Consider the following 24,304-nt stretch of genomic DNA (forward strand, 5'->3'; position numbering starts at 1 on the left):
AGGTTGTATCGCGTTTTAGAGCTTTACTTTCAGTTTGATTTTGAGGAAGATAATTTTAGAAATTTTTATTCTTTATTTTATTTATTTTTTATATTTCTTGTATTTAAAATGGCATGAACAGATTAAAATGTGTGAAATTCCAAGTGTTCCAATACTTTTGGAGGGCACAGTATCCTAACCTTATGATGAGTGCAAAATGAGTGATATTTTTCCGTTTTGTTTAAGAATGTTTAATTTTCACTGTTGCTGCACTTTGTGTCAAATCACAGTCTTGTATATCATATATATATATATATATAGTATATTATATTGATATGAAACTCTACTAGTGTTTACTAAGGTACACCTAATATATTAATTGGTCTTGAGATCCAGGGATGGTAGGTTGAAAAGCTTTTTTTATCCCATGAGAACTCTCCCTACCCACCTAAGCGGCTCAAGAATATGGACAGCGTGTATATGTGACATTTCCATGACAATTTATATGACAATATTGAGAAACAATAATTTGGCCATATTGTACAGCCCTACTGTCAACTAGCTGAAAACTTTGAATATTAATTTACAGCTACATTAAAAAAAAAATGCTTAAAGTGGCAGGGGGTTAAGAGGGCTGTAATTTGGGGGGTCAGCAGAAAAGCAAAAAAAGAAAAATGCTTAAAAAGGTGGTGGGGTCAGAGCCCCTCCAGAAGATGAAAGACAAAATCAGGAAAATGCTTAAAAAGGCGGGGGGTCTGGGAGGCGGAGCCCTGCCAGGAGGTGAAAGGTTTTTGCCATGTCAATGCTCCCCTGAAGCATTTATTCAAAATAAAGTCTGAAGGACCTAAATGACATGGTGAGATGCTTCGCTTGTTCATGTCCGCGAGATATGCATATTATCCAATATGCAGGATGTCACTAATTTTTAACCAATAAATAACATCATTCACAATTTTTCTTTTTATTTTCCCATTCCTTTGTTCATGTCAACACAAAAACTGTCTATTTTGAATGAATTATTTAAATTGTGCCATTTCTACAAATTGAATGATAATAATAATAATATTCTTAAGAAGAATTCAGCCCAAATTAAAATATTGGACTGTTATAACTGCTTTTATTCAGTAAAGGTTTCTTTTTTTATATACGAGGTCTGTTAGAAAAGTATCGGACCTTTTTATTTTTTGCAAAAACTATATGGATTTGAATCATGTGCGCTTGCATCAGCCAAGCTTGAACCTTTGTGCACATGCGTGAGTTTTTTCACGCCTGTCGGTTGCATCATTCGCCTGTGGGCAGGCTTTGAGTGAGCACTGGTCCACCCCTCTCGTCAGATTTTCATTGTCAGGAAAATGTCTGAACGGCTGGAGCAGCGCTGCATCAAATCTTTCAAGAAACTGTGTGAGACAGCCAGGTGGAAACCATTCGGAAAATTCAGATAGCTTTTGGTGAAAATCATATGGGCATCACACAGATTAAGGAGCATTACAACCGGATTAAACACGGCCCACAGTGGCTGAGGGTGCGCCGCACTTCGAGCGGCCATCGACAGGCTGAAATGACCAGATCATTTCCAAAGTGAAGGCTGTGTTGATCCGGAACGTCGTGTGACTACCAGAGAAATGGCAGAAAAGGTGGACATCAGCCATTTTTCGTCAGATTCCACTGTTACAGGAGATTTTGTAATGAAAGACGTGCAGAGGCATTCGCGCATCAGGACGAAGCTGCAGTGGTGGAGAACAAAAGCAAGTCCGTGTTGGAAGTCTCACGGGACATGTTGTGACATGCCCAGCTCTCCACAATTTCTCGGATACTCACTCGACTAAAAAGCCACCGAAAGCCGTCTGAATCTTCTGAATGGTGGAAGACCTAACGCCATTGCGGCTTCATCCCGACGCACGAATGCCTCCACACGTCTTTCATTACAAAATCTCCTGTAACAGTGGAATCTGATGAAAAATGGCTGATGTCCAGCTTTTCTGCCATTTCTCTGGTAGTCACACGACGTCCCGGATCAAAACAGCCTTCACTTTGGAAATGATCTGGTCACTTCAGCCTGTCGCACATAATTCAAATCCATATAGTTTTTGCAAAAAATAAAAAGGTCCGATACTTTTCTAACAGACCTCGTATATGGAACAACGTGTGACTACTACTGTATGAAGTAATTTGTATTTTAACTCATACTCAGGCCTCAAATGATCTCAAGATCTGTAAAGTTCACAAAATGTTTGGGCGTGTGCATGTTGGAGGGTGGTAACTCAACGCCACAAGAGTAAGATTAAAAGCAACCATTCTGAGTCTGTTTTTTTTGTTTTAGTTTGTTTTGTTATTGCTTCATAGAATTACCCACTCGAAAAGATATTTTCTTAGAAAACTCATTTGCATCACATAATTAGGCACAGACGTATATTCTCTACAAATATGTGCATATGGCATATTTTACATTTCCACTCATTCAAACACAAATGATAAACTTTCTCTCTCACATGCATGCACGCACACACACACACACACACACACACACACACACACACATACACACACACACACACTCACACACACACACACATCCAACTTAGATGTAAAGTGACAGCAGCTGCCTACAAGGAATTTCAAAAAATACTTAGAAATGATCAATATAACAACAAGCAAATGACAACCAAATTCTGAAATCTATTTTTTTAACACAATAGGTTTACTATTATAACTACAAGTATACTTTATAAACACACTTTCTATATATATGTAATGTTATTGATTTCCCAGGTAAAATGGAATCGATACATTTGAAGTCTTTGGCCAACCCCTTGCACCTGCGTACTCTCTTTAGTGCATAGAGAAATACGAGAGGAATTCAGCTTCCCAAATCTCAAATGATATGATCACAAATGCAGTCTCAGTCTTGCTCCTTCACCCTCACAAGTATACATAAATGAACGCACATGTCAAAATAATTAGGATGATAGATTGTGGCTCAAGTTTTAATTTCAGGGTTCATGTTATCGTCTCCTAGGCAATAGCATTCTCCAGTGGTTCTTTTTCATCTGCAGCATGATCCGGCCCCTGCGCTGCTGCCAGCTCCTCATTCTTCTTCAGCTCCCGCTGATATTTGGCCATGATAGCAGCGTACGCACAACCATACACGGCCGCAGCAAGCATCATCAGACATACGATCCCACATACCACACCGGTGATGATCACCGTGGCAATGGCGTGTCGCAGATTAACAGGCCTTTGCTTCTGTTTGCTTTCGCACTCTGGCATAGTCCCTCCACCTCTTCCTATGCCTCCTCCTCCACCACCAAAACCAAAACCCTCGCCCATTGCCATTGGGATGTGGAGGGTGTTGCTGGAAGGATGAGCATGGTTGCCATGGGTGTGTCCTCGGAGTAGCCTCTCTGACTCCAGATGTTGTATGTTGGCAAACAGGTAATGGTAGCTTGTGGTCATGCAGGCATGAAAGAGCTGATAAGGGACATTCTGGAGATCTCTGCCCCTCATTTCTTCTGGCTGGGAGCACACCACCTCATCCACCACTCCACCTAAATCACAATCACATTGAGGGATCATGAAGGTCATGCATTAACATTCATTTTCCACTGTAAACACATTAACTGTTGGCTGTTACCTTTTTTAGCAGCTCACTACAGTGGTGGTCACAATCGTCATCATATCTCAGCCAGAACCAGTCCATTAATTAAAAATTGTATTCATCTAAGACGTAATGCTTGCTTTAATGGGCAGCATTAGCAAATGTGATATGATTAACATCTCGAGTCTCTTCTGGATCTGTAGAGCTGAATGAGTTGGAGAAAGCAACAAGTTAGGACTTTACCAGCTGCCCTTTCTGTCCTGCAAATCTCTGCATTGCACATTTTCCTCAGTATCCTTGTAAAACATACTTTGTCACACTTTGTTTCTGCTTATCTGATAGCTATAGGGCTGTGCATGTCCTGGCCCATTGTTCTGTTTTGCAGTAATTAGAATTTTCAGCCTGTAAGGTGAAAGCTGTGCTGTGTTAAGTGTGTGGGAGAGTGAGCTTTGCTTCAGCTGCACAGAGGTTGTTCTGCAATGTAACACATGCTGGGTTAAGTCTACAATTGGTGGTTTGAATCTTAATTGCCCTGATGACAATGCAGTGCCCATCAGATGCTAATACAGCAAAAAGCCAAATGAACCTACACTAGTATACCTACAACTCCAGAAGCGCATGCACCTTGTACCATCTATAATAATTGAGCAAACGTTTTAGTCTTGTCTTAATTCTTCTGTGTCAGCCTGTTCAGGAGAAAGATGAGTGCTAGTGACATTGATTTGAAGGATTTTTGGCTTTACTTTTGAATAGACTTGCATTAATCCGTAAAGAGGATTACCTTTCATAGTGTGCACTTTCATTTTAATATCAAGTCTAGACTTTTGTTCCAAACTGGTTTTAAGAGGTGCTATAGGTCACTGTTACAATAAATAAATTCTACGACAGTTCACACAGCAGGTGGCTCTGTTGACAGGAGTTGGACTACCAACCTGTAGTGGGTTTGATTTCAAGTCTGTGCTTCACACTACCCATCTTTTCCTTTGAAGAAGACACTTCATCTGCATTAACCCAGTTCACCCACCTGTAAATGAGTACCAGCTTTCAATGGGGAAGGAACCTGTGATGGACTACCATGCCATCCAGGTGGAATGGTAGACCCTCATCAACTTCACTCTACAGAACCTAGCACTGGTTGATGGGTCTCAGGGCCTGTATCGTTGATAAGCAACATTGTGCCCAAACAGATTTTTTGAGTAGTTGTATTGCTTAATTGCTTTTCAGCCCACAAAAACATTTTCCTTTTTAATCTTTAGGTCTTTAATCCCCTATTGCTCCCTGTGTGCAGTGAGTACCTTGTATGGCAGCACCCTTACATCGGGGTGAATGTGAGGCATTATTTGTAAAGTGCTTTGAGCGTCTGATGCAGATGGAAAAGCGCTATATAAATGCATCCATTTACCATTTTTATTTACTTTTTACATGTCACCATAGCCTGAACAACAGGCAATTAATTGGAGCTGTTTGATGGAACAAATGAAATACAGTGAGGCATCATTTCATCAGATTTAGCAGTCAAAATAGGAATTTATTGTAATTTTGAGGAAAGTATATGGTTAAAATAGGAACTTTTGTGCTCTGTCAGTCACCTAGTGCAAAGAAGCAAAGTGTGTTGCAAGTATTATTTGTAGTTTCCATCACTTATAGTTTTTATGCCCAGCACCTACATCATGTAAATCACAAGTAGGATTGTGCTCACTGGTGCACACATCAGTGTGTTGGTCTTAAAATGAGGTGTCAGCATTGGTATCATGTGGTAGCAAACAGTGACTGCCCTACAGTCCACGAGAAACCTGATGTAAAGTTGAGCACAGTTTTGCTTTTTTTATGGTTATGGTAGGGTAAACATGCCTTATGTAAACACATTCATAATGCATATACACTCTGGTTATATACACAATGCAAATGAATTGAAAACAACCATGAAACAAAATAAACAAACATCACCTTACTGCTTTACTGCTTCAACTCAGGGAGCTTTGGTAGCCAATGTTTGCTGGTGTGCTCTGGCAAGTTCTCACAGTTCCTTGAACTCCCCAGAAAACCTCTCACTGGGGTCTGTTTACTTAGCAGCAGAGGGCTGTGTGCCTGATGCACTGAAGCTTTAAGGGCATTAAAGGTAATACTGACTGATTTCTTTCATGTTATGCTCCAAGCACACCCATGACTAATATACAGCATAATCACAACTCCAGTGTGCCCAGCGTCCAACTTTGGACAACACAGGGTGCACAAGTCAGATTATGCACCCTTTGAATAACACAATTGAGTCATACACACTTTATTATTTATAAAGCAGGCACCGTAGAGACTGCTCCCAGACTACCAATAACCAGCAAAAATCTATTTAAGCATAAAAATTCAAAACATCTTATCTTAGGGACCTCGTAGTACCATATCACCCCAATAGAGCGCTTCGCTCTCAGACTGCATGCTTACTTGTAGTTCCTAGGGTTTGTAAGAGTAGAATGGGAGGCAGAGCCTTCAGCTTTCAGGCTCCTCTCCTGTGGAACCAGCTCCCAATTCAGATCAGGGAGACAGACACCCTCTCTACTTTTAAGATTAGGCTTAAAACTTTCCTTTTTGCTAAAGCTTACAGTTAGGGCTGGATCAGGTGACCCTGAACCATCCCTTAGTTATGCTGCTATAGACGTAGACTGCTGGGGGGTTCCCATGATGCATTGTTTCTTTCTCTTTTTGCTCTGTATGCACCACTCTGCATTTAATCATTAGTGATCGATCTCTGCTCCCCTCCACAGCATGTCTTTTTCCTGGTTCTCTCCCTCAGCCCCAACCAGTCCCAGCAGAAGACTGCCCCTCCCTGAGCCTGGTTCTGCTGGAGGTTTCTTCCTGTTAAAAGGGAGTTTTTCCTTCCCACTGTAGCCAAGTGCTTGCTCACAGGGGGTTGTTTTGACCGTTGGGGTTTTACATAATTATTGTATGGCCTTGCCTTACAATATAAAGCGCCTTGGGGCAACTGTTTGTTGTGATTTGGCGCTATATAAAAGCAGCTCTCATTTCTAGAAATCTGGCCAATTTTCTTAAATCCTCCAAACCGTGACTATCCAGGGTTGGGACCAGGAAGCAGAGTTGTAGTCTTACACACCTCTCTGCAGCTTCTCTCCCCCTGCCATCACCTCATTACCCCATCCCCGTAGAGACGGTGCCTGCTCCCAGACTACCAATAATCAGCAAAAATCTATTTAAGCATAAAAATTCAAAAAGAAAAAATAATATAGCACCTTCAACTGCACCACAGACTAAAACAGTTAAATGTGGTCTATTAAACATTAGGTCTCTCTCTTCTAAGTCCCTGTTGGTAAATGATATAATAATTGATCAACATATTGATTTATTCTGCCTTACAGAAACCTGGTTACAGCAGGATGAATATGTTAGTTTAAATGAGTCAACACCCCCGAGTCACACTAACTGTCAGAATGCTCGTAGCACGGGCCGGGGCGGAGGATTAGCAGCAATCTTCCATTCCAGCTTATTAATTAATCAAAAACCCAGACAGAGCTTTAATTCATTTGAAAGCTTGACTCTTAGTCTTGTCCATCCAAATTGGAAGTCCCAAAAACCAGTTTTATTTGTTATTATCTATCGTCCACCTGGTCATTACTGTGAGTTTCTCTGTGAATTATCACACCTTTTGTCTGACTTAGTGCTTAGCTCAGATAAGATAATTATAGTGGGCGATTTTAACATCCACACAGATGCTGAGAATGACAGCCTCAACACTGCATTTAATCTAGTATTAGACTCTATTGGCTTTGCTCAAAAAGTAAATGAGTCCACCCACCACTTTAATCATATCTTAGATCTTGTTCTGACTTATGGTATGGAAATAGAAGACTTAACAGTATTCCCTGAAAACTCCCTTCTGTCTGATCATTTCTTAATAACATTTACATTTACTCTGATGGACTACCCAGCAGTGGGGAATAAGTTTCATTACACTAGAAGTCTTTCAGAAAGCGCTATAACTAGGTTTAAGAATATGATTCCTTCTTTATGTTCTCTAATGCCATATACCAACACAGTGCAGAGTAGCTACCTAAACTCTGTAAGTGAGATAGAGTATCTCATCAATAGTTTTACATCCTCATTGAAGACAACTTTGGATGCTGTAGCTCCTCTAAAAAAGAGAGCTTTAAATCAGAAGTGCCTGACTCCGTGGTATAACTCACAAACTCGTAGCTTAAAGCAGATAACCCGTAAGTTGGAGAGGAAATGGCGCCTCACTAATTTAGAAGATCTTCACTTAGCCTGGAAAAAGAGTCTGTTGCTCTATAAAAAAGCCCTCCGTAAAGCTAGGACATCTTTCTACTCATCACTAATTGAAGAAAATAAGAACAACCCCAGGTTTCTTTTCAGCACTGTAGCCAGGCTGACAAAGAGTCAGAGCTCTATTGAGCTGAGTATTCCATTAACTTTAACTAGTAATGACTTCATGACTTTCTTTGCTAACAAAATTTTAACTATTAGAGAAAAAATTACTCATAACCATCCCAAAGACGTATCGTTATCTTTGGCTGCTTTCAGTGATGCCGGTATTTGGTTAGACTCTTTCTCTCTGATTGTTCTGTCTGAGTTATTTTCATTAGTTACTTCATCCAAACCATCAACATGTTTATTAGACCCCATTCCTACCAGGCTGCTCAAGGAAGCCCTACCATTATTTAATGCTTCGATCTTAAATATGATCAATCTATCTTTGTTAGTTGGCTATGTACCACAGGCTTTTAAGGTGGCAGTAATTAAACCATTACTTAAAAAGCCATCACTTGACCCAGCTATCTTAGCTAATTATAGGCCAATCTCCAACCTTCCTTTTCTCTCAAAAATTCTTGAAAGGGTAGTTGTAAAACAGCTAACTGATCATCTGCAGAGGAATGGTCTATTTGAAGAGTTTCAGTCAGGTTTTAGAATTCATCATAGTACACAAACAGCATTAGTGAAGGTTACAAATGATCTTCTTATGGCCTCGGACAGTGGACTCATCTCTGTGCTTGTTCTGTTAGACCTCAGTGCTGCTTTTGATACTGTTGACCATAAAATTTTATTACAGAGATTAGAGCATGCCATAGGTATTAAAGGCACTGCGCTGCGGTGGTTTGAATCATATTTGTCTAATAGATTACAATTTGTTCATGTAAATGGGGAATCTTCTTCACAGACTAAAGTTAATTATGGAGTTCCACAAGGTTCTGTGCTAGGACCAATTCTATTCACTTTATACATGCTTCCCTTAGGTAGTATTATTAGACGGTATTGCTTAAATTTTCATTGTTACGCAGATGATACCCAGCTTTATCTATCCATGAAGCCAGAGGATACACACCAATTAGCTAAACTGCAGGATTGTCTTACAGACATAAAGACATGGATGACCTCTAATTTCCTGCTTTTAAACTCAGATAAAACTGAAGTTATTGTACTTGGCCCCACAAATCTTAGAAACATGGTGTCTAACCAGATCCTTACTCTGGATGGCATTACCCTGACCTCTAGTAATACTGTGAGAAATCTTGGAGTCATTTTTGATCAGGATATGTCATTCAAAGCGCATATTAAACAAATATGTAGGACTGCTTTTTTGCATTTACGCAATATCTCTAAAATCAGAAAAGTCTTGTCTCAGAGTGATGCTGAAAAACTAATTCATGCATTTATTTCCTCTAGGCTGGAATATTGTAATTCATTATTATCAGGTTGTCCTAAAAGTTCCCTGAAAAGCCTTCGGTTAATTCAAAATGCTGCAGCTAGAGTACTGACGGGGACTAGATGGAGAGAGCATATCTCACCCATATTGGCCTCTCTTCATTGGCTTCCTGTTAATTCTAGAATAGAATTTAAAATTCTTCTTCTTACTTATAAGGTTTTGAATAATCAGGTCCCATCTTATCTTAGGGACCTCATAATACCATATCACCCCAATAGAGCGCTTCGCTCTCAGACTGCAGGCTTACTTGTAGTTCCTAGGGTTTGTAAGAGTAGAATGGGAGGCAGAGCCTTCAGCTTTCAGGCTCCTCTCCTGTGGAACCAGCTCCCAATTCAGATCAGGGAGACAGACACCCTCTCTACTTTTAAGATTAGGCTTAAAACTTTCCTTTTTGCTAAAGCTTATAGTTAGGGCTGGATCAGGTGACCCTGAACCATCCCTTAGTTATGCTGCTATAGACGTAGACTGCTGGGGGGTTCCCATGATGCACTGTTTCTTTCTCTTTTTGCTCTGTATGCACCACTCTGCATTTAATCATTAGTGATCGATCTCTGCTCCCCTCCACAGCATGTCTTTTTCCTGGTTCTCTCCCTCAGCCCCAACCAGTCCCAGCAGAAGACTGCCCCTCCCTGAGCCTGGTTCTGCTGGAGGTTTCTTCCTGTTAAAAGGGAGTTTTTCCTTCCCACTGTAGCCAAGTGCTTGCTCACAGGGGGTCGTTTTGACCGTTGGGGTTTTACATAATTATTGTATGGCCTTGCCTTACAATATAAAGCGCCTTGGGGCAACTGTTTGTTGTGATTTGGCGCTATATAAAAAAATTGATTGATTGATTGATTGATAGACTGTGCACCATAGATAGTCAAAACAGGGTCAATATCAACTCAGAATCTGCTTTCTGGCCTCAACTGTTACCAAGATACCAAAAGATGGTGATTTCATTAAAAATGCATTTCCTATCATAAAAAAAGAAATGTTTACAGCAAATAAAAACTTGGGGTCTTTTTGTAATTTTAATGAAAGATCCACTCTATAGACTCAGTTGTTGCTTACGTATATCTGAATGTTGGGTTAATTTTGTTGCTTTTGACTGTTGTCATGGTAACTGTTTTAAATTCTGTGTTCCTTTAGAAGCTATAAAAAACTTGTGTCTAGCAAATGAAAGGGTACCAGATTTTAGTCAGTGAGAGCAGTGGTTCCTAAATATAGCATAATGTCCACAGATTCACATACAGCTGGAAGGACTGGTATAATGTACAACCCCTGGCAAAAATTATGGAATCACCGGCCTCAGAGGATGTTCATTCAGTTGTTTAATTTTGTAGAAAAAAGCAGATCACAGACATGACACAAAACTAAAGTTATTTCAAATGGCAACTTTCTGGCTTTAAGAAACACTATAAGAAATCAAGAAAAAAAGATTGTGGCTGTCAGTAACGGTTACTTTTTTTAGACCAAGCAGAGGAAAAAAATATGGAATCACTCAATTCTGAGGAAACAATTATGGAATCACCCTGTAAATTTTCATCCCCCAAATTAACACCTGCATCAAATCAGATCTGCTCATTGACATTGACCCTATGTGTCTTTTTGCAAGGAATGTTTTTGCAGTTTTTGCTCTATGGCAAGATGCATTATCATCTTGACAAATGATTTCATCATCCCCAAACATCCTTTCAATTGTCCAAAATATCAACGTAAACTTGTGCATTTATTGATGATGTAATGACAACCATCTGCCCAGTGCCTTTACCTGACATGCAGCCCCATATCATCAATGACTGTGGAAATTTACATGTTCTCTTCAGGCAGTCATCTTTTTAAATCTCATTGGAAAGGTACCAAACAAAAGTTCCAGCATCATCACCTTGCCCAATGCAGATTCGAGATTCATCACTGAATATGACTTTCATCCAGTCATCCACAGTCCACAACTGCTTTTCCTTAGCCCATTGTAACCTTGTTTTTTTCTGTTTAGGTGTTAATGATGCCTTTCGTTTAGCTTTTCTGTATGTAAATCCCATTTCCTTTAGGCGGTTTCTTACAGTTCGGTCACAGACGTTGACTCCAGTTTCCTCCCATTCGTTCCTCATTTGTTTTGTTGTACATTTTTTGATTTTTGAGACATATTGCTTTAAGTTTTCTTTGTTGATGCTTTGATGTCTTCCTTGGTCTACCAGTATGTTTGCCTTTAACAACCTTCCCATGTTGTTTGTACTTGGTCCAGAGTTTAGACACAGCTGACTGTGAACAACCAACATCTTTTGCAACATTGCGTGATGATTTACTCTCTTTTAAGAGTTTGATAATCCTCTCCTTTGTTTAAATTGACATCTCTCGTGTTGGAGCCATGATTCATGTCAGTACACTTGGTGCAACAGCTCTCCAAGGTGTGTTCACTCCTTTTTAGATGCAGACTAACGAGCAGATCTGATATGATGCAGGTGTTAGTTTTGGGGATGAAAATTTACAGGGTGATTCCATAATTTTTTCCTCAGAATTGAGTGTGTCCATATTTTTTTCCTCTGCTTGGTCTAAAAAAGTAACCGTTACTGACTGCCACAATCTTTTTTTCTTGACTTCTTATAGTGTTTCTTAAAGCCAGAAAGTTGCCATTTGAAATGACTTTAGTTTTGTTGGGGAAAGTGAGGAACACGGACCCACAACAGGGGGCGCAAATGAACGGACAATGAAGAAAGTCAAATAACAAAGCTTTACTGTTGTGAACACGCACAACAAACACAACAGATCACAATTGTGGAAATAAACCAATTCCAATGGTGTCGTGTGGGCAGGCTCGACGATAGGAGACGTCTGTCCGAGTCGAACCGGAACCACCCGATTTCCTCTGCCACCGAACCCCGGGAATACTGGAGCCGCCAAGTCCCGAACTCCCAGGTGGCCACTGCCTCCGCTCGTCGGATCCGGTACTGCTGGCGAGGAACAGAGACAGTCAGATGTGGGTGCGGCTGCACCCAGCAACACGTAGGGTGGAAAAACCACCTCCACCTCTCGTCAGAAAAACACTGGTTAGTGCAGGAATGTATGTACTTATCAATAAGGTCCAATACAGTCTCCTGCTGTTCCACTCGCTATCTGCGCAAAAGTAACAAGGTATTATGTCAAGAAGACAACACAATTGGCTGAGTATATTACCTCCTTGGTAGAGCGATATCTCGGCAATGAGGTGGAGATGCCGTCCAGCTGATATACCCCTCCGCTGATGGATGTCAGCTGTCTCAGTTGATAGGTGACGGCTGTCACCTTGGCTGCTCCTATGAGGCGGCAGCGCCCTCTGGTGCCTGGAGCCCGCACTCCAGGCAGGGCGCCCTCTGGTGGTGGTGGGCCAGCAGTACCTCCTCTTCAGCGGCCCACGCAACAGGACCCCCCCCCAACGGGCGCCTCCTGGCGCCCGACCGGGCTTGTCCGGGTGGCGGCGGTAGAAGTCGGCCAGGAGGGCCGGGTCCAGGATGAAGCTCCTCTTCACCCAGGAGCGTTCTTCGGGGCCGTACCCCTCCCAGTCCACCAGGTATTGAAAGCCCCAGCCCATCCGTCGGACATCTAGAAGCCGGCGCACAGTCCAAGCCGGCTCGCCGTCGATGATCCGGGCAGGAGGTGGCGCCGGACCGGGAGTGCAGAGGGGCGAGGTGTGATGCGGTTTGAGTCTTGACACATGGAACATTGGATGGATCCGCAGTGAGGCCGGAAGCTGAAGCCTCACTGCAGCGGGATTGATGATTTTGAGGATTTTGTATGGTCCTATGTATCGTTCTTTCAATTTCGGGGAGGCCACTTGCAGTGGAATGTCCTTGGTGGACAACCACACTTCCTGCCCGGGGCGATACGTAGGGGCCGGGGTCCGCCGCCGGTCTGCATGGGTCTTCGCCCTCGTCCGGGCCCTCAACAAAGCAGAACGGGCGGCACGCCACACCCGACAGCACTTCCGCAGGTGGGCCTGGACCGAGGGCACACCGACCTCTCCCTCAACCACTGGAAACAATGGGGGCTGATACCCCTAACACACCTCAAAAGGGGAGAGGCCGGTGGCTGACGACACTTGACTGTTGTGGGCGTACTCGATCCAGGCCAGATGAGTACTCCAGGCCGCCGGGTGCGCGGCTGTCACACAACGTAGTGTTTGCTCCATCTCTTGATTGGCCCGTTCTGCTTGCCCGTTGGTTTGGGGGTGATACCCGGACGAGAGACTGACCGTGGCCCCCAGTTCCCGGCAAAAGCTCCTCCAGACATGCGAGGAGAACTGGGGACCGCGATCGGAGACGATGTCTGATGGTATCCCATGCAGCCGGACGACGTGGTGGACCAGGAGGTCCGCTGTCTCCTGGGCCGTTGGGAGCTTCGGGAGGGCCACGAAGTGGGCCGCCTTGGAGAATCGGTCCACTATCGTGAGGATGACGGTGTTTCCCTGGGACGGCGGGAGGCCCGTGACAAAATCCAGGCCGATGTGAGACCAGGGGCGATGAGGTACGGGCAGCGGCTGTAGCAATCCCGAGGACTTGCGGTGGTCGGCTTTGCCCCTGGCGCAGGTGGTACAGGCCTGGATATAACCCCGGACGTCGGTCTCCAGGGATACCCACCAGAAGCGCTGCCGGACGACTGCCACGGTTCTTCGCACCCCAGGATGACAGGAGAGCTTAGAACCGTGACAGAAGTCCAGGACCGCAGCCCTTGCTTCTGGTGGGACGTAGAACCTGTTCTTTGGCCCGGTTCCGGGGTCCGGGTTTCGTGCCAGGGCCTCCCGGACGGTCTTCTCCATGTCCCAGGTGAGGGTGGCCACGATAGTGGACTCTGGGATGATGGGATCCGGGGGATCCGACGACTCCGTTCTGACTTCGTCTTCGTGTACCCGGGACAAAGCATCCGATCTTTGATTTTTGGTCCCGGGACGGTAGGTGATCCGGAAGTCAAAACGGCCGAAGAACAGCGACCAGCGGGCTTGCCTGGGATTCAGCCGCTTGGCGGTCCTGATATACTCCAGGTTCCGGTGGTCAGTGAAAACCGTGAATGGCACGGACGTTCCCTCCAACAGATGTCTCCACTCCTCAAGAGCCTCTTTCACCGCAAGGAGTTCTTGATTGCCGACGTCATAGTTCCGTTCGGCCGGGGTCAACCTGCGGGAAAAATAGGCACACGGGTGAAGGACCTTATCGGTCTTCCCGCTCTGGGACAGCACGGCTCCTATCCCTGAGTCCGAGGCGTCCACTTCAACCACTAACTGGCGACTAGGATCGGGCTGCACCAGAACGGGTGCAGACGAGAAGCGCCGTTTCAACTCCTTGAACGCGGCATCGCAACGATCCAACCAGGTGAAGAGGACTTTTGGTGAGGTCAGGGCTGTCAGGGGGCTAACTACCTGACTGTAGCCCTTAATGAACCTCCTGTAGAAATTAGCAAAGCCGAGGAACTGTTGCAGCTTCCTACGGCTTGTGGGTTGGGGCCAGTCTCTCACCGCCGCAACCTTGGCCGGATCAGGAGCGACGGAGTTGGGGGAGATGATGAACCCCAGGAAGGACAAAGAGGTGCGGTGAAACTCACACTTCTCGCCCTTAACAAACAGCCGGTTCTCCAATAACCGCTGCAGGACCTGACGTACATGTCGAACATGGGTCTCAGGATCCGGAGAAAAGATGAGTATGTCGTCAAGATATACGAAGACGAATCGGTGCAGGAAGTCCCGCAAGACATCGTTAACCAATGCTTGGAACGTCGCGGGAGCATTGTAAGACCGAACGGCATGACCAGGTACTCAAAATGACCTAACGGGGTGTTAAATGCCGTCTTCCACTCGTCTCCCTTCCGGATCCGAACCAGAAGATACGCATTCCTAAGATCAAGCTTGGTGAATATCTTAGCTCCATGCAGGGGCGTGAACACCGAATCTAACAAGGGTAAGGGGTATCGGTTACGAACCGTGATTTCGTTCAGCCCCCTGTAATCGATGCATGGACGTAATCCGCCATCCTTTTTCCCCACAAAAAAGAAACCCGCACCCATCGGGGAGGTGGAATTCCGGATCAACCCGGCAGCCAAAGAGTCCCGGATGTAGGTCTCCATTGATTCGCATTCAGGTCGTGAGAGGTTGTACAGCCTACTGGACGGGAACTCAACACCTGGAAGCAAATCAATGGCACAATCATACGGGCGGTGCGGGGGAAGGGTGAGCGCCAGATCCTTGCTGAACACCTCCGCCAGGTCATGGTACTGCACCGGAACCGTCCCTAGATTGGGCGGGGCTCTGACCTCTTCCCTGGCCTGGGAACCGGGAGGAACCGAGGAACCTAAACATACCCGATGGCAGGTCTCGCTCCACTGAACCACTACCCCGGACAGCCAATCGATCCGGGGATTGTGTTTCAACATCCAAGGGAACCCTAAAATCACACGGGAGGTGGCCGGAGTCACAAAAAACTCGATCTCCTCCCGGTGATTCCCCGACACCACCAGAGTTACTGGTGGTGTCTTCTGAGTGATTGTAGGGAGTAGGGAGCCATCTAGCGCCCGTACCTGCACAGGCGAGGTAAGCGCCACCAGAGGGAACCCTATCTCCCTGGCCCATTTGCTGTCTAGCAAATTCCCTTCTGAGCCCGTGTCCACCAGTGCTGGGGCCTCAGGGTTAAATCCTCATACAGGATGGTAACTGGGAGTCGTGTGGCGATGTGGGTGTGTCCCACGTGAATGTCTCGGCCCACCCCTAGCCCAGTTTCTAGGGGCGGGCGTTGGTGTTTAACCGCTCGGGGCAGTCTCTTAATTGATGCTCAATCGAGCCACAAACAAAACACGCCCCGTGGGCCAGCCTCCTTTGTGTAACCAGTGCCCTAAATGTTGCCCTACTCGTGTCCATAGCTTCGTCAGCAGGGGGGGCTGTAACCGCACGGAGCGCAGGGGCCGTGGAGCGTGGGGAGGGCGGAACGCGGTCGGAACCGGAAGGGAGAGGGACGACGCGTGCCCGGCCACGCCCTTCGTCTCGTTCCCGACGGCGCTCTTCTAACCGATTGTCTAATTGTATGACAAGATCGATGAGCCCATCTAAATCCCGCGGTTCGTCCTTAGCCACCAGGTGCTCCTTGAGGACCAACGACAGTCCATTTACAAAGGCGGCGCGGAGGGCAGTGCTATTCCAGCCGGACCTCGCAGCCGCGATGTGGAAGTCGACTGCATAGGCAGCTGTGCTCCGGCGCCCCTGTCTCATTGACAGCAGCACGGCTGAAGCGGTCTCTCCTCTATTAGGGTGATCGAACACTGTTCTGAACTCCCTCACAAACCCATCATATGTCAGAAGGAGCCGTGAATTTTGCTCCCAGAGCGCTGTAGCCCAAGCGCGTGCCTCACCACGAAGCAGATTTATCACATAAGCTACTTTGCTAGCGTCAGTCGCGTACATGACGGGACGCTCTGCGAAGACGAGCGAACACTGCATAAGGAAATCCGCGCACGTCTCCACACAGCCTCCGTACGGCTCTGGGGGGCTTATGTATGCTTCAGGGGAAGGTGGGAGGGGTCGTTGAACGACCAGTGGAACGTCACTGTTACGCACAGGGTCGACGGGAGGGAGAGCCGCAGCGCGGCGAGAGCCTCCACCCTGCGTTTCAGGAGGACGTTGTGCTCGGTCATCAAATCCAACCAAGTCGTGAAAGCGGTGAGGATCCGCTGCAACTCACCGATCACCCCTCCCGCGGACGCCTGTGCGCCCTGTTCTTCCATTGGCCGTTCAACAGCCGGTTGACGCCCCTCGGGATCCATGACGCTGGCCGAGATATCCTGTTGGGGAAAGTGAGGAACACGGACCCACAACAGGGGGCGCAAATGAACGGACAATGAAGAAAGTCAAATAACAAAGCTTTACTGTTGTGAACATGCACAACAAACACAACAGATCACAATTGTGGAAATAAACCAATTCCAATGGTGTCGTGTGGGCAGGCTCAACGATAGGAGACGTCTGTCCGAGTCGAACCGGAACCACCCGATTTCCTCTGCCACCGAACCCCGGGAATACTGGAGCCGCCAAGTCCCGAACTCCCAGGTGGCCACTGCCTCCGCTCGTCGGATCCGGTACTGCTGGCGAGGAACAGAGACAGTCAGATGTGGGTGCGGCTGCACCCAGCAACACGTAGGGTGGAAAAACCACCTCCACCTCTCGTCAGAAAAACACTGGTTAGTGCAGGAATGTATGTACTTATCAATAAGGTCCAATACAGTCTCCTGCTGTTCCACTCGCTATCTGCGCAAAAGTAACAAGGTATTATGTCAAGAAGACAACACAATTGGCTGAGTATATTACCTCCTTGGTAGAGCGATATCTCGGCAATGAGGTGGAGATGCCGTCCAGCTGATATACCCCTCCGCTGATGGATGTCAGCTGTCTCAGTTGATAGGTGACGGCTGTGACCTTGGCTGCTCCTATGAGGCGGCAGCGCCCTCTGGTGCCTGGAGCCCGCACTCCAGGCAGGGCGCCCTCTGGTGGTGGTGGGCCAGCAGTACCTCCTCTTCAGCGGCCCACACAACAAGTTTTGTGTCATGTCTGTGATCTGCTTTTTTTCTACAAAATTAAACAACTGAATGAACATCCTCCGAGGCTGGTGATTCCATAATTTTTGCCAGGGGTTGTATAAGCTATGTAAGAAGCAGAGGTTGGACGAAGTCACTGTCAAGTTATTCTCAAGTCATCAATCTGCAAGTCACAAGTCAACAATTGGTGGTCATTATGACTTGAGACGTGACTTGGGAATTGCTGATTCATGACTTGAGAGTGACTTGGTGACTTCGTCCCAACTCTAATAGGAAGTGAGTTGCATTTCTTAATGCCAGGTTGGCTGAAATGGTGAATTAGTTAGGTCAGTATGTGGATCATACAATCGTATAGACATTTCTGCAGCTACTGCAAGTGCAAGAGTTTGTATTACTGTACGAACCTTTGAAGAGGTAGGTCTCCAGCCAGAGTTTGAGCCCAATGAGCTGGCAATCACATTTCCAGGGGTTTCCACTTAGTGTGAGGCTGTCCAGGTGCACCAGGCTGTCCAGTAAAGAGCGGTCCAATCGTGTTAACCTGTTGTGTGCAAGTGCCAGGTGGCTTAGGTTCCTCATACTGTCCCCCATGGCTCCTGGCAGCCCCCATAGGCTGGGAGAACAAGCATTGTAGGAAAACAAGAACAAGCCTTTTGAGTTTAGTGGTATCAAATTTACAGTACATAATGTACTTTGCTGCTGTCAACAACAAGAAAAAACATTTGTTTTTTATTGTTATGTTTAACCTGTTATGTGAGAGGTCAAGATGTGAAAGTGAGCGGATCGGTCCAAGCAACCGCTTGTCAAGCTCTCTCAGGCTGTTGTAGGCAAGATTGAGGTGCTGTAGAGTTCTGAGGCCCAACAGAGCAGTTGGGGACACAGATGCTATCGAGTTATTGGCCAGATGAAGAATGCGGACAAAAGGAATTTCACGAAAAGCCATCGATCCCAACCCTCTGATGCGGTTATCTTGAAGATACAGTTCTTGGGTGTCAGGATGCAGTCGTCGGGGGATGTCATAAAGCCCTTGTCCTTGGCAGTCCACCACTTTGGTGACAGTGTTGCAAATGCACTCCTTTGGACAGGTGTGGGATGCAGAGAGGAGTGGGGAGAGGAAGGCAAGCACCAGTACCACTGTGGACACACAGTGACCTCTATGTTAGAATCAATGACACATATTGTTCTTGAGTTAAAAGAGTATACCACAAACTTCAGCCCCCATTCCCATATACATGACTTTTGTCTGTAACACCACTGCAACTATCAAATTGTTGTTGATCCTGGAGATGGTCTTAGTGGCATCTTGGTGTGTTGTAGTGAGTTTTTTACACTTTTGATAAGTTGGGATGGTGCAAAATACTGACACAACAGTTTTAAAAGAGCTGGTATGGAACTTTTAAAAATCCTCTTGTCATCCTGCAGTCTTGCTTGGAGCCACCTACCTTCTCAGATATTAAAGTTAAGTCAGGGTAAAGCCTTGTTACCACATTCTACTATTGGTAATTGGATACAGGCTTAGGAATGTTGATGATGGTCTCTGGCCAGTTGGCTTGGAAAAGTACAATGCCCACCATCTTGTCTTTGCAACTTTATTGATCCCTAAATTTGCTTGAACCTTGAATCATTCATGATTTTGACAACTTTTCACAAATACACCATGTCAAAGTTACCATAGTGACTCTGACATATTAGATGATTAATCACAATTTAACCCAGAACCAAGACTCTTCTAAGATTGTATATGTAAGACACTATCAAGACTCTATCAAGACTGTCATAAGTCTCTCTTGTGGTACAGTTCTTTATAGTCTTGCTGCACAACTTGACATAAATGTTGAAGAATGCCCAGGATGGCAGAAAGACAAAACAAAACTGAAGGATAATAGCAAGAGGCTTTTTAAAAGTTTCACTACATCACATACAGTACAACCACAGAGTGTTGAAGACTCAGCAAGACACCTCTCCCCCCTAGGACTTGTCATGATTTGATAGTAGTGATCATGTTTTGATCAAAAAATTATGTATGTGGGAAGACCCATTATGCAGACTTAACTACAGCTTTGATTGTGCATTGATGATGATGTTCTAAATCATGGTAGTTTGTCGTTCAGTCATAATGAATTGTCTTTTAAGGTGTGTTTACACATAACCAAGACACCTTCTGAATGTCATTTTTTTGTCATTCGTGACACATTCCTGACATTCCTAATGTGACTTAATGCATCTGAATAGGTTTCTTAACAGTGCGTGTTGGTGCGTGATATTCTTGATATTCGTGGAGCATGTTTTTGCCTGTCAAAAAATCTTCCACGAATGTCACACACCACCCTCATTTCGTCTCACATCGTGGAGGTCGCAACTGAGCGTATTGAGCCATCTTGATGAGTAGTGATCCTTAAAACGTGACAACGTTCATAGTGGTTCCTGTGATGGTTCTTGGAGCCCAAACTGTCACGCGTTATTACGAAGTGACACGGAAACTGTCAAGTTTTGACACAACTTGTAACGCGGCGTCACATTTCACTGCGCGCCACAACGAATCAGTTTTCTGTCACGTGCGCACAATTAAACTTGGCTCCAAATGTCATTCCACAGTTCCCACTGAAGCTCCTCGGGACACTCTTGCAGGTGTTCCACCTGCTGTTGTAACCGATGAGCGGGAGAACGAGTCTGAGCCAGAGGAACCAGAGGAGCGAGAGGAGACTCACGTGCAGCCAGACATCTCTGCACCTCCTCCAGTCCGGCGGAGGAAGAAGTGTGCGCACAATTAAACCCTGCTGCATCGCATTCAGTTTGATTGCTGACACCAAGTTGGCTAAAAGTCTCATTTCAGTGCTCTTCAGTGCGCTCCTGCAGGTGTTCCACCTGCTGCATGTGCCTGATGTTTGGGAAAATGCGCGAGACGAGAGCCACATGAAGCCACACATCTGGTTCTGTCCTCCTCCTCCTGTCTGCGCCACTCCATGGCACAGAGCCCAACTATGCATGCAGTCACAAAGTTCTTCTGAAAAACTGGAGCGATCTGAATTCAGTTGGATGAATATGGGTTTGTGTGTGGAGACGATTCACCTCGTTCACAACGTGACAGAATTTAACTATGCGTTGTTACACGCAATAGCGCGCAACAACGCAGAACACTATTCTTGACCATGCGTAATGATTGCTGATAATTCTCCAGCAACACATGCCATTAATCATAACATGTGGTAACAGGTTGCAGCAGTTCCTGAGGACCCCTGACGCCTCTGCCCCAAATAATCACATTCGTGATCAGCGGCCAAGAATGTGTACTTCATGGCATTCGTGACTTGTCGTCGTTATGTGTAAACGCAGCATTAAATTGTAATAAGGCCATCATGTTGTCATGGAGAAGTCAAGACAATGGTCAAGATTAGCCACGACAACTTTCACATAGTGCATTCATAAATGGTCATGTGGGAACATGCATTTTTAAATGTTCATTGATTTGTCTATTGTTTTCCAGTCCATGTCCTCAAGACCCAAAATTCTGTGCATTTTCTATTTCTCCAAGTGCATATAATGAGCCAAATCAGGTGCATTCCAAAGTTCAGCTGGATGTTGATTGGCTATCAAACCTGACTGATCTGATCTGATTTGAGTAGATCATGGACAAATGGAAAACTTGCAGTACAAATGGTTCCAAGGTCCAGGATTGGGAAACACTTGATTGCTCTGTCGAGTTTTTTTTTTTTTTTTCCTTTCTCTTTAATTGTGTCTAAATCCATTCACACTAGTTCAGATGATGCATAAATATTTAGAATTGTCATTTGAAAATTAAAGTTTTAGGAAGATGTTTAATCACATTTTAAAGTTCAAGCTGTTGTCGATTGTAAGCTTAAAACTGTTGTGTCCCTACAAACTCACATCTCCCTTACCCAAAGGCACTGAGCAAAGGTGACTTCACCAGATCGTCATAACTCCTTACCCACTCTCCACCCACACAAAAATCCATACACAGCAGATGCTGGGTGTCTGATTCCCTATGAGAAGATTTCACATGACCACTTCTTGTGGAACGCTTCAGTAGTATTTATAGCATTGGCAGGACTCACTTGAAGCTGAATGGCGCTCAGGCTCAGGCCTGGGACTTTTAACTCATCCACTCTTAGATCCTGAAGTGATAAATTAGGCATTTCACTCTGCAGTGTAATTATTTCCATTAGATATTCTCTTAAGGAGCTTTCTTAATTGGGACAGTTTAAAGCTTTCCTTGTGGACAGCAAATCCCACTAAAATATTTACACTATTGGCTCTTTTAACAGATGCAATCAAGTAATGATGGAAGAATATTTATTTGAATTGGATAACACCTTATAATCCTTTCAATCCTGTGTTCACACAACACTTCAGTTCAGTGCTTTTTATCCATCTGCAGTTCAGCAGCAGTATCATATGAAGGCAAATTCACTGAAATTGTCTTTGCATTACTCGTCTGGTCTTTCAATAAACGCTCATGTAATCCAACCTGCCAGTTACAGTGGACCCCTTTTATTTGTAGGCATGCATTTGTCTTTTCATCTCTGTTTGGTTGGTGGAGGGTTTGCGGTGCACTCTAAAGTCAAACTATTAGAATGCGCTGCAAAATTCATAAAAAAAAATGACCACTTCAGAGATGTGCCACAGTTGCAGACATATATGTACACTAATACATAAACAACATTATATACATGCCATGCATATGATACATGCAGCAGGGTGACAGATCTATAGAGTAGCGTAACAGCATTTTTAAATGAGGTCCTGCCTCTGTTTCCTTGCAGCCCAAAGTACACACAGAGTTGCTTGTAATGATACCCACAGCAGGTTCCACTCGAGATGAGCTCAGTACTACTTTGCAATCTTTGTACATAAAACAAATGCAAAACTAAGAATGTGAATGTTTTTCTTGGCATTGATTTGTTCCAGGGAAGGTGCAGCCAGTGTTTTATTTGCGCTTAGTTACACAACAGTCTCAGAAGCTTGCAGAAGCCCACACAAACATACACACGCGCACTCAGGCATGCTCAGAAATGCATTCATGGTGGCATTTTGTGCCGCCGTCATGAATGCATGGTTTTCAAACCCCACCAGCTCCTACCTTTCATATCTTCTGGTCGTCCTCAGGCAGCATGCATTTGGTGTTCCTTTAGATCCCTTTTTTGGATTCTGGTGAGCGTCATCAGGTGGTGGTCCATTGAGCGTCAGTAAGATTTCAGCTACCTCCCCTGGCTTACATTTGTGGAAGTTAAAGTGGCCAGTAAGAGGGTATGGGACAGGCCAAAGTCAGTGCCATAAGCCTGCTATGCCCTCAGGACCCAAAGCTCAAGGCGCACGGGTATGAAACCTCATCAGAGCGGCAAGATCAGAGAGGAAAGCTGACTGCGAGCCAGCCACACTGGGACTCATTGGAGCTCTCTCTCTCTCTCTCTCTCTCTCTCTCTCTCTCTCTCTCTCTCTCTCTCTCTCTCTCTCTCTCTCAGCCTCCTTGATTTTACTCTGTGTATAATTCAACTCTCTCACACTCTCTCTCTCTCTGTGTCCCCAGTTGAGCATGTGTTCGCCACTTCAAATGCGTGCATTTCCCATTGGGCAGCCATTCCTTGTATATCACTGCGTGTGCACACACACTGACCTTCTACACCTCCTATTCTCTGGCACAGTTGAACAAGACAAAATTAGATCTGATTTGTGATGCAGCTTCACAAATACCCAACACACAGTGACGTTCGTGCACAGTCGAATGATGCACGCTGCTGTGGCATGCTCTGATGATAATATGCATGAGCCGTGGGCAGAAGGGCTGGCAGAACATGTACGCGGCACAGCAACAGGGAATGCACAACTGAACACATACGCGTGCACACACTCGCTCACAGCAGGATATTAATCTGTTGAAATAAATGTATGTTTTTTTCCCTCTTCTGTATGTGAAAGGATTGACTTTTAAGCTCACATGTATCATATAAAGGAGGGGCAGCACAAAATGAGAGAGAGAGATTAATGATTCACTCATTTTTATAGTAACTATTATTAAGCTCCACTGCTGACCTTGACATATCATTTCATACTTTTACTTTCCTATCCATCCCTGTTTTCATCTTTTCATGTGCTGAAATAATTTGACAGTTATTCTGCACAGTTTACCATGAGGCTATTCACAGCAGTTATGGGCAAACAAGTGATATTGCCTACAATGTATTTTATGCATCACCGCATTGAACTCCTTTGAGTCATCGCTTATTTTAATACGTCGGATAATTTTTATATAAAGAAAATAGTATGTCTGTACAAAATTTCTGCAAAAATAATGAAAAGCTTCAGACTATCGAATGATATTATCACAATTGATAATGCAAATACACTCTTTCAAAGAGCAACAGACTGTTATTTCTTATCTGGCTTTGCAAAGTGAAACTTTGATGCAGCTTCAGTTACTTGAAACCACAGTTTCAAGTTAGGTTTTCAATGTAAGTTTATTTAAA

At 44.8% G+C, this 24,304-nt stretch overlaps 2 protein-coding genes across 2 annotated transcripts in view; one reads left to right on the forward strand and one right to left on the reverse strand.

Moving 5' to 3' along the window:
* Positions 1–24,304, forward strand: part of cacna2d3a (calcium channel, voltage-dependent, alpha 2/delta subunit 3a) — a 629,699-nt gene that overhangs the window by 527,350 nt on the left and 78,045 nt on the right. The gene's annotated exons all lie outside the window — the stretch shown is intronic.
* LOC117512462 (leucine-rich repeat and transmembrane domain-containing protein 1) lies at positions 2,660–23,157 on the reverse strand. The gene is made up of 4 exons (XM_034172542.1): positions 22,921–23,157; positions 18,569–18,956; positions 18,230–18,435; positions 2,660–3,524 (listed from the first exon to the last, which is right to left on the reverse strand). The coding sequence occupies exons 1-4, from the start codon at positions 22,925–22,927 to the stop codon at positions 2,992–2,994; spliced, it is 1,134 nt and encodes a 377-aa protein (XP_034028433.1). The 5' UTR covers positions 22,928–23,157; the 3' UTR covers positions 2,660–2,991.

Source organism: Thalassophryne amazonica, chromosome 6 (assembly GCF_902500255.1).
Source record: "Thalassophryne amazonica chromosome 6, fThaAma1.1, whole genome shotgun sequence".
NCBI lineage: Eukaryota > Metazoa > Chordata > Actinopteri > Batrachoidiformes > Batrachoididae > Thalassophryne > Thalassophryne amazonica.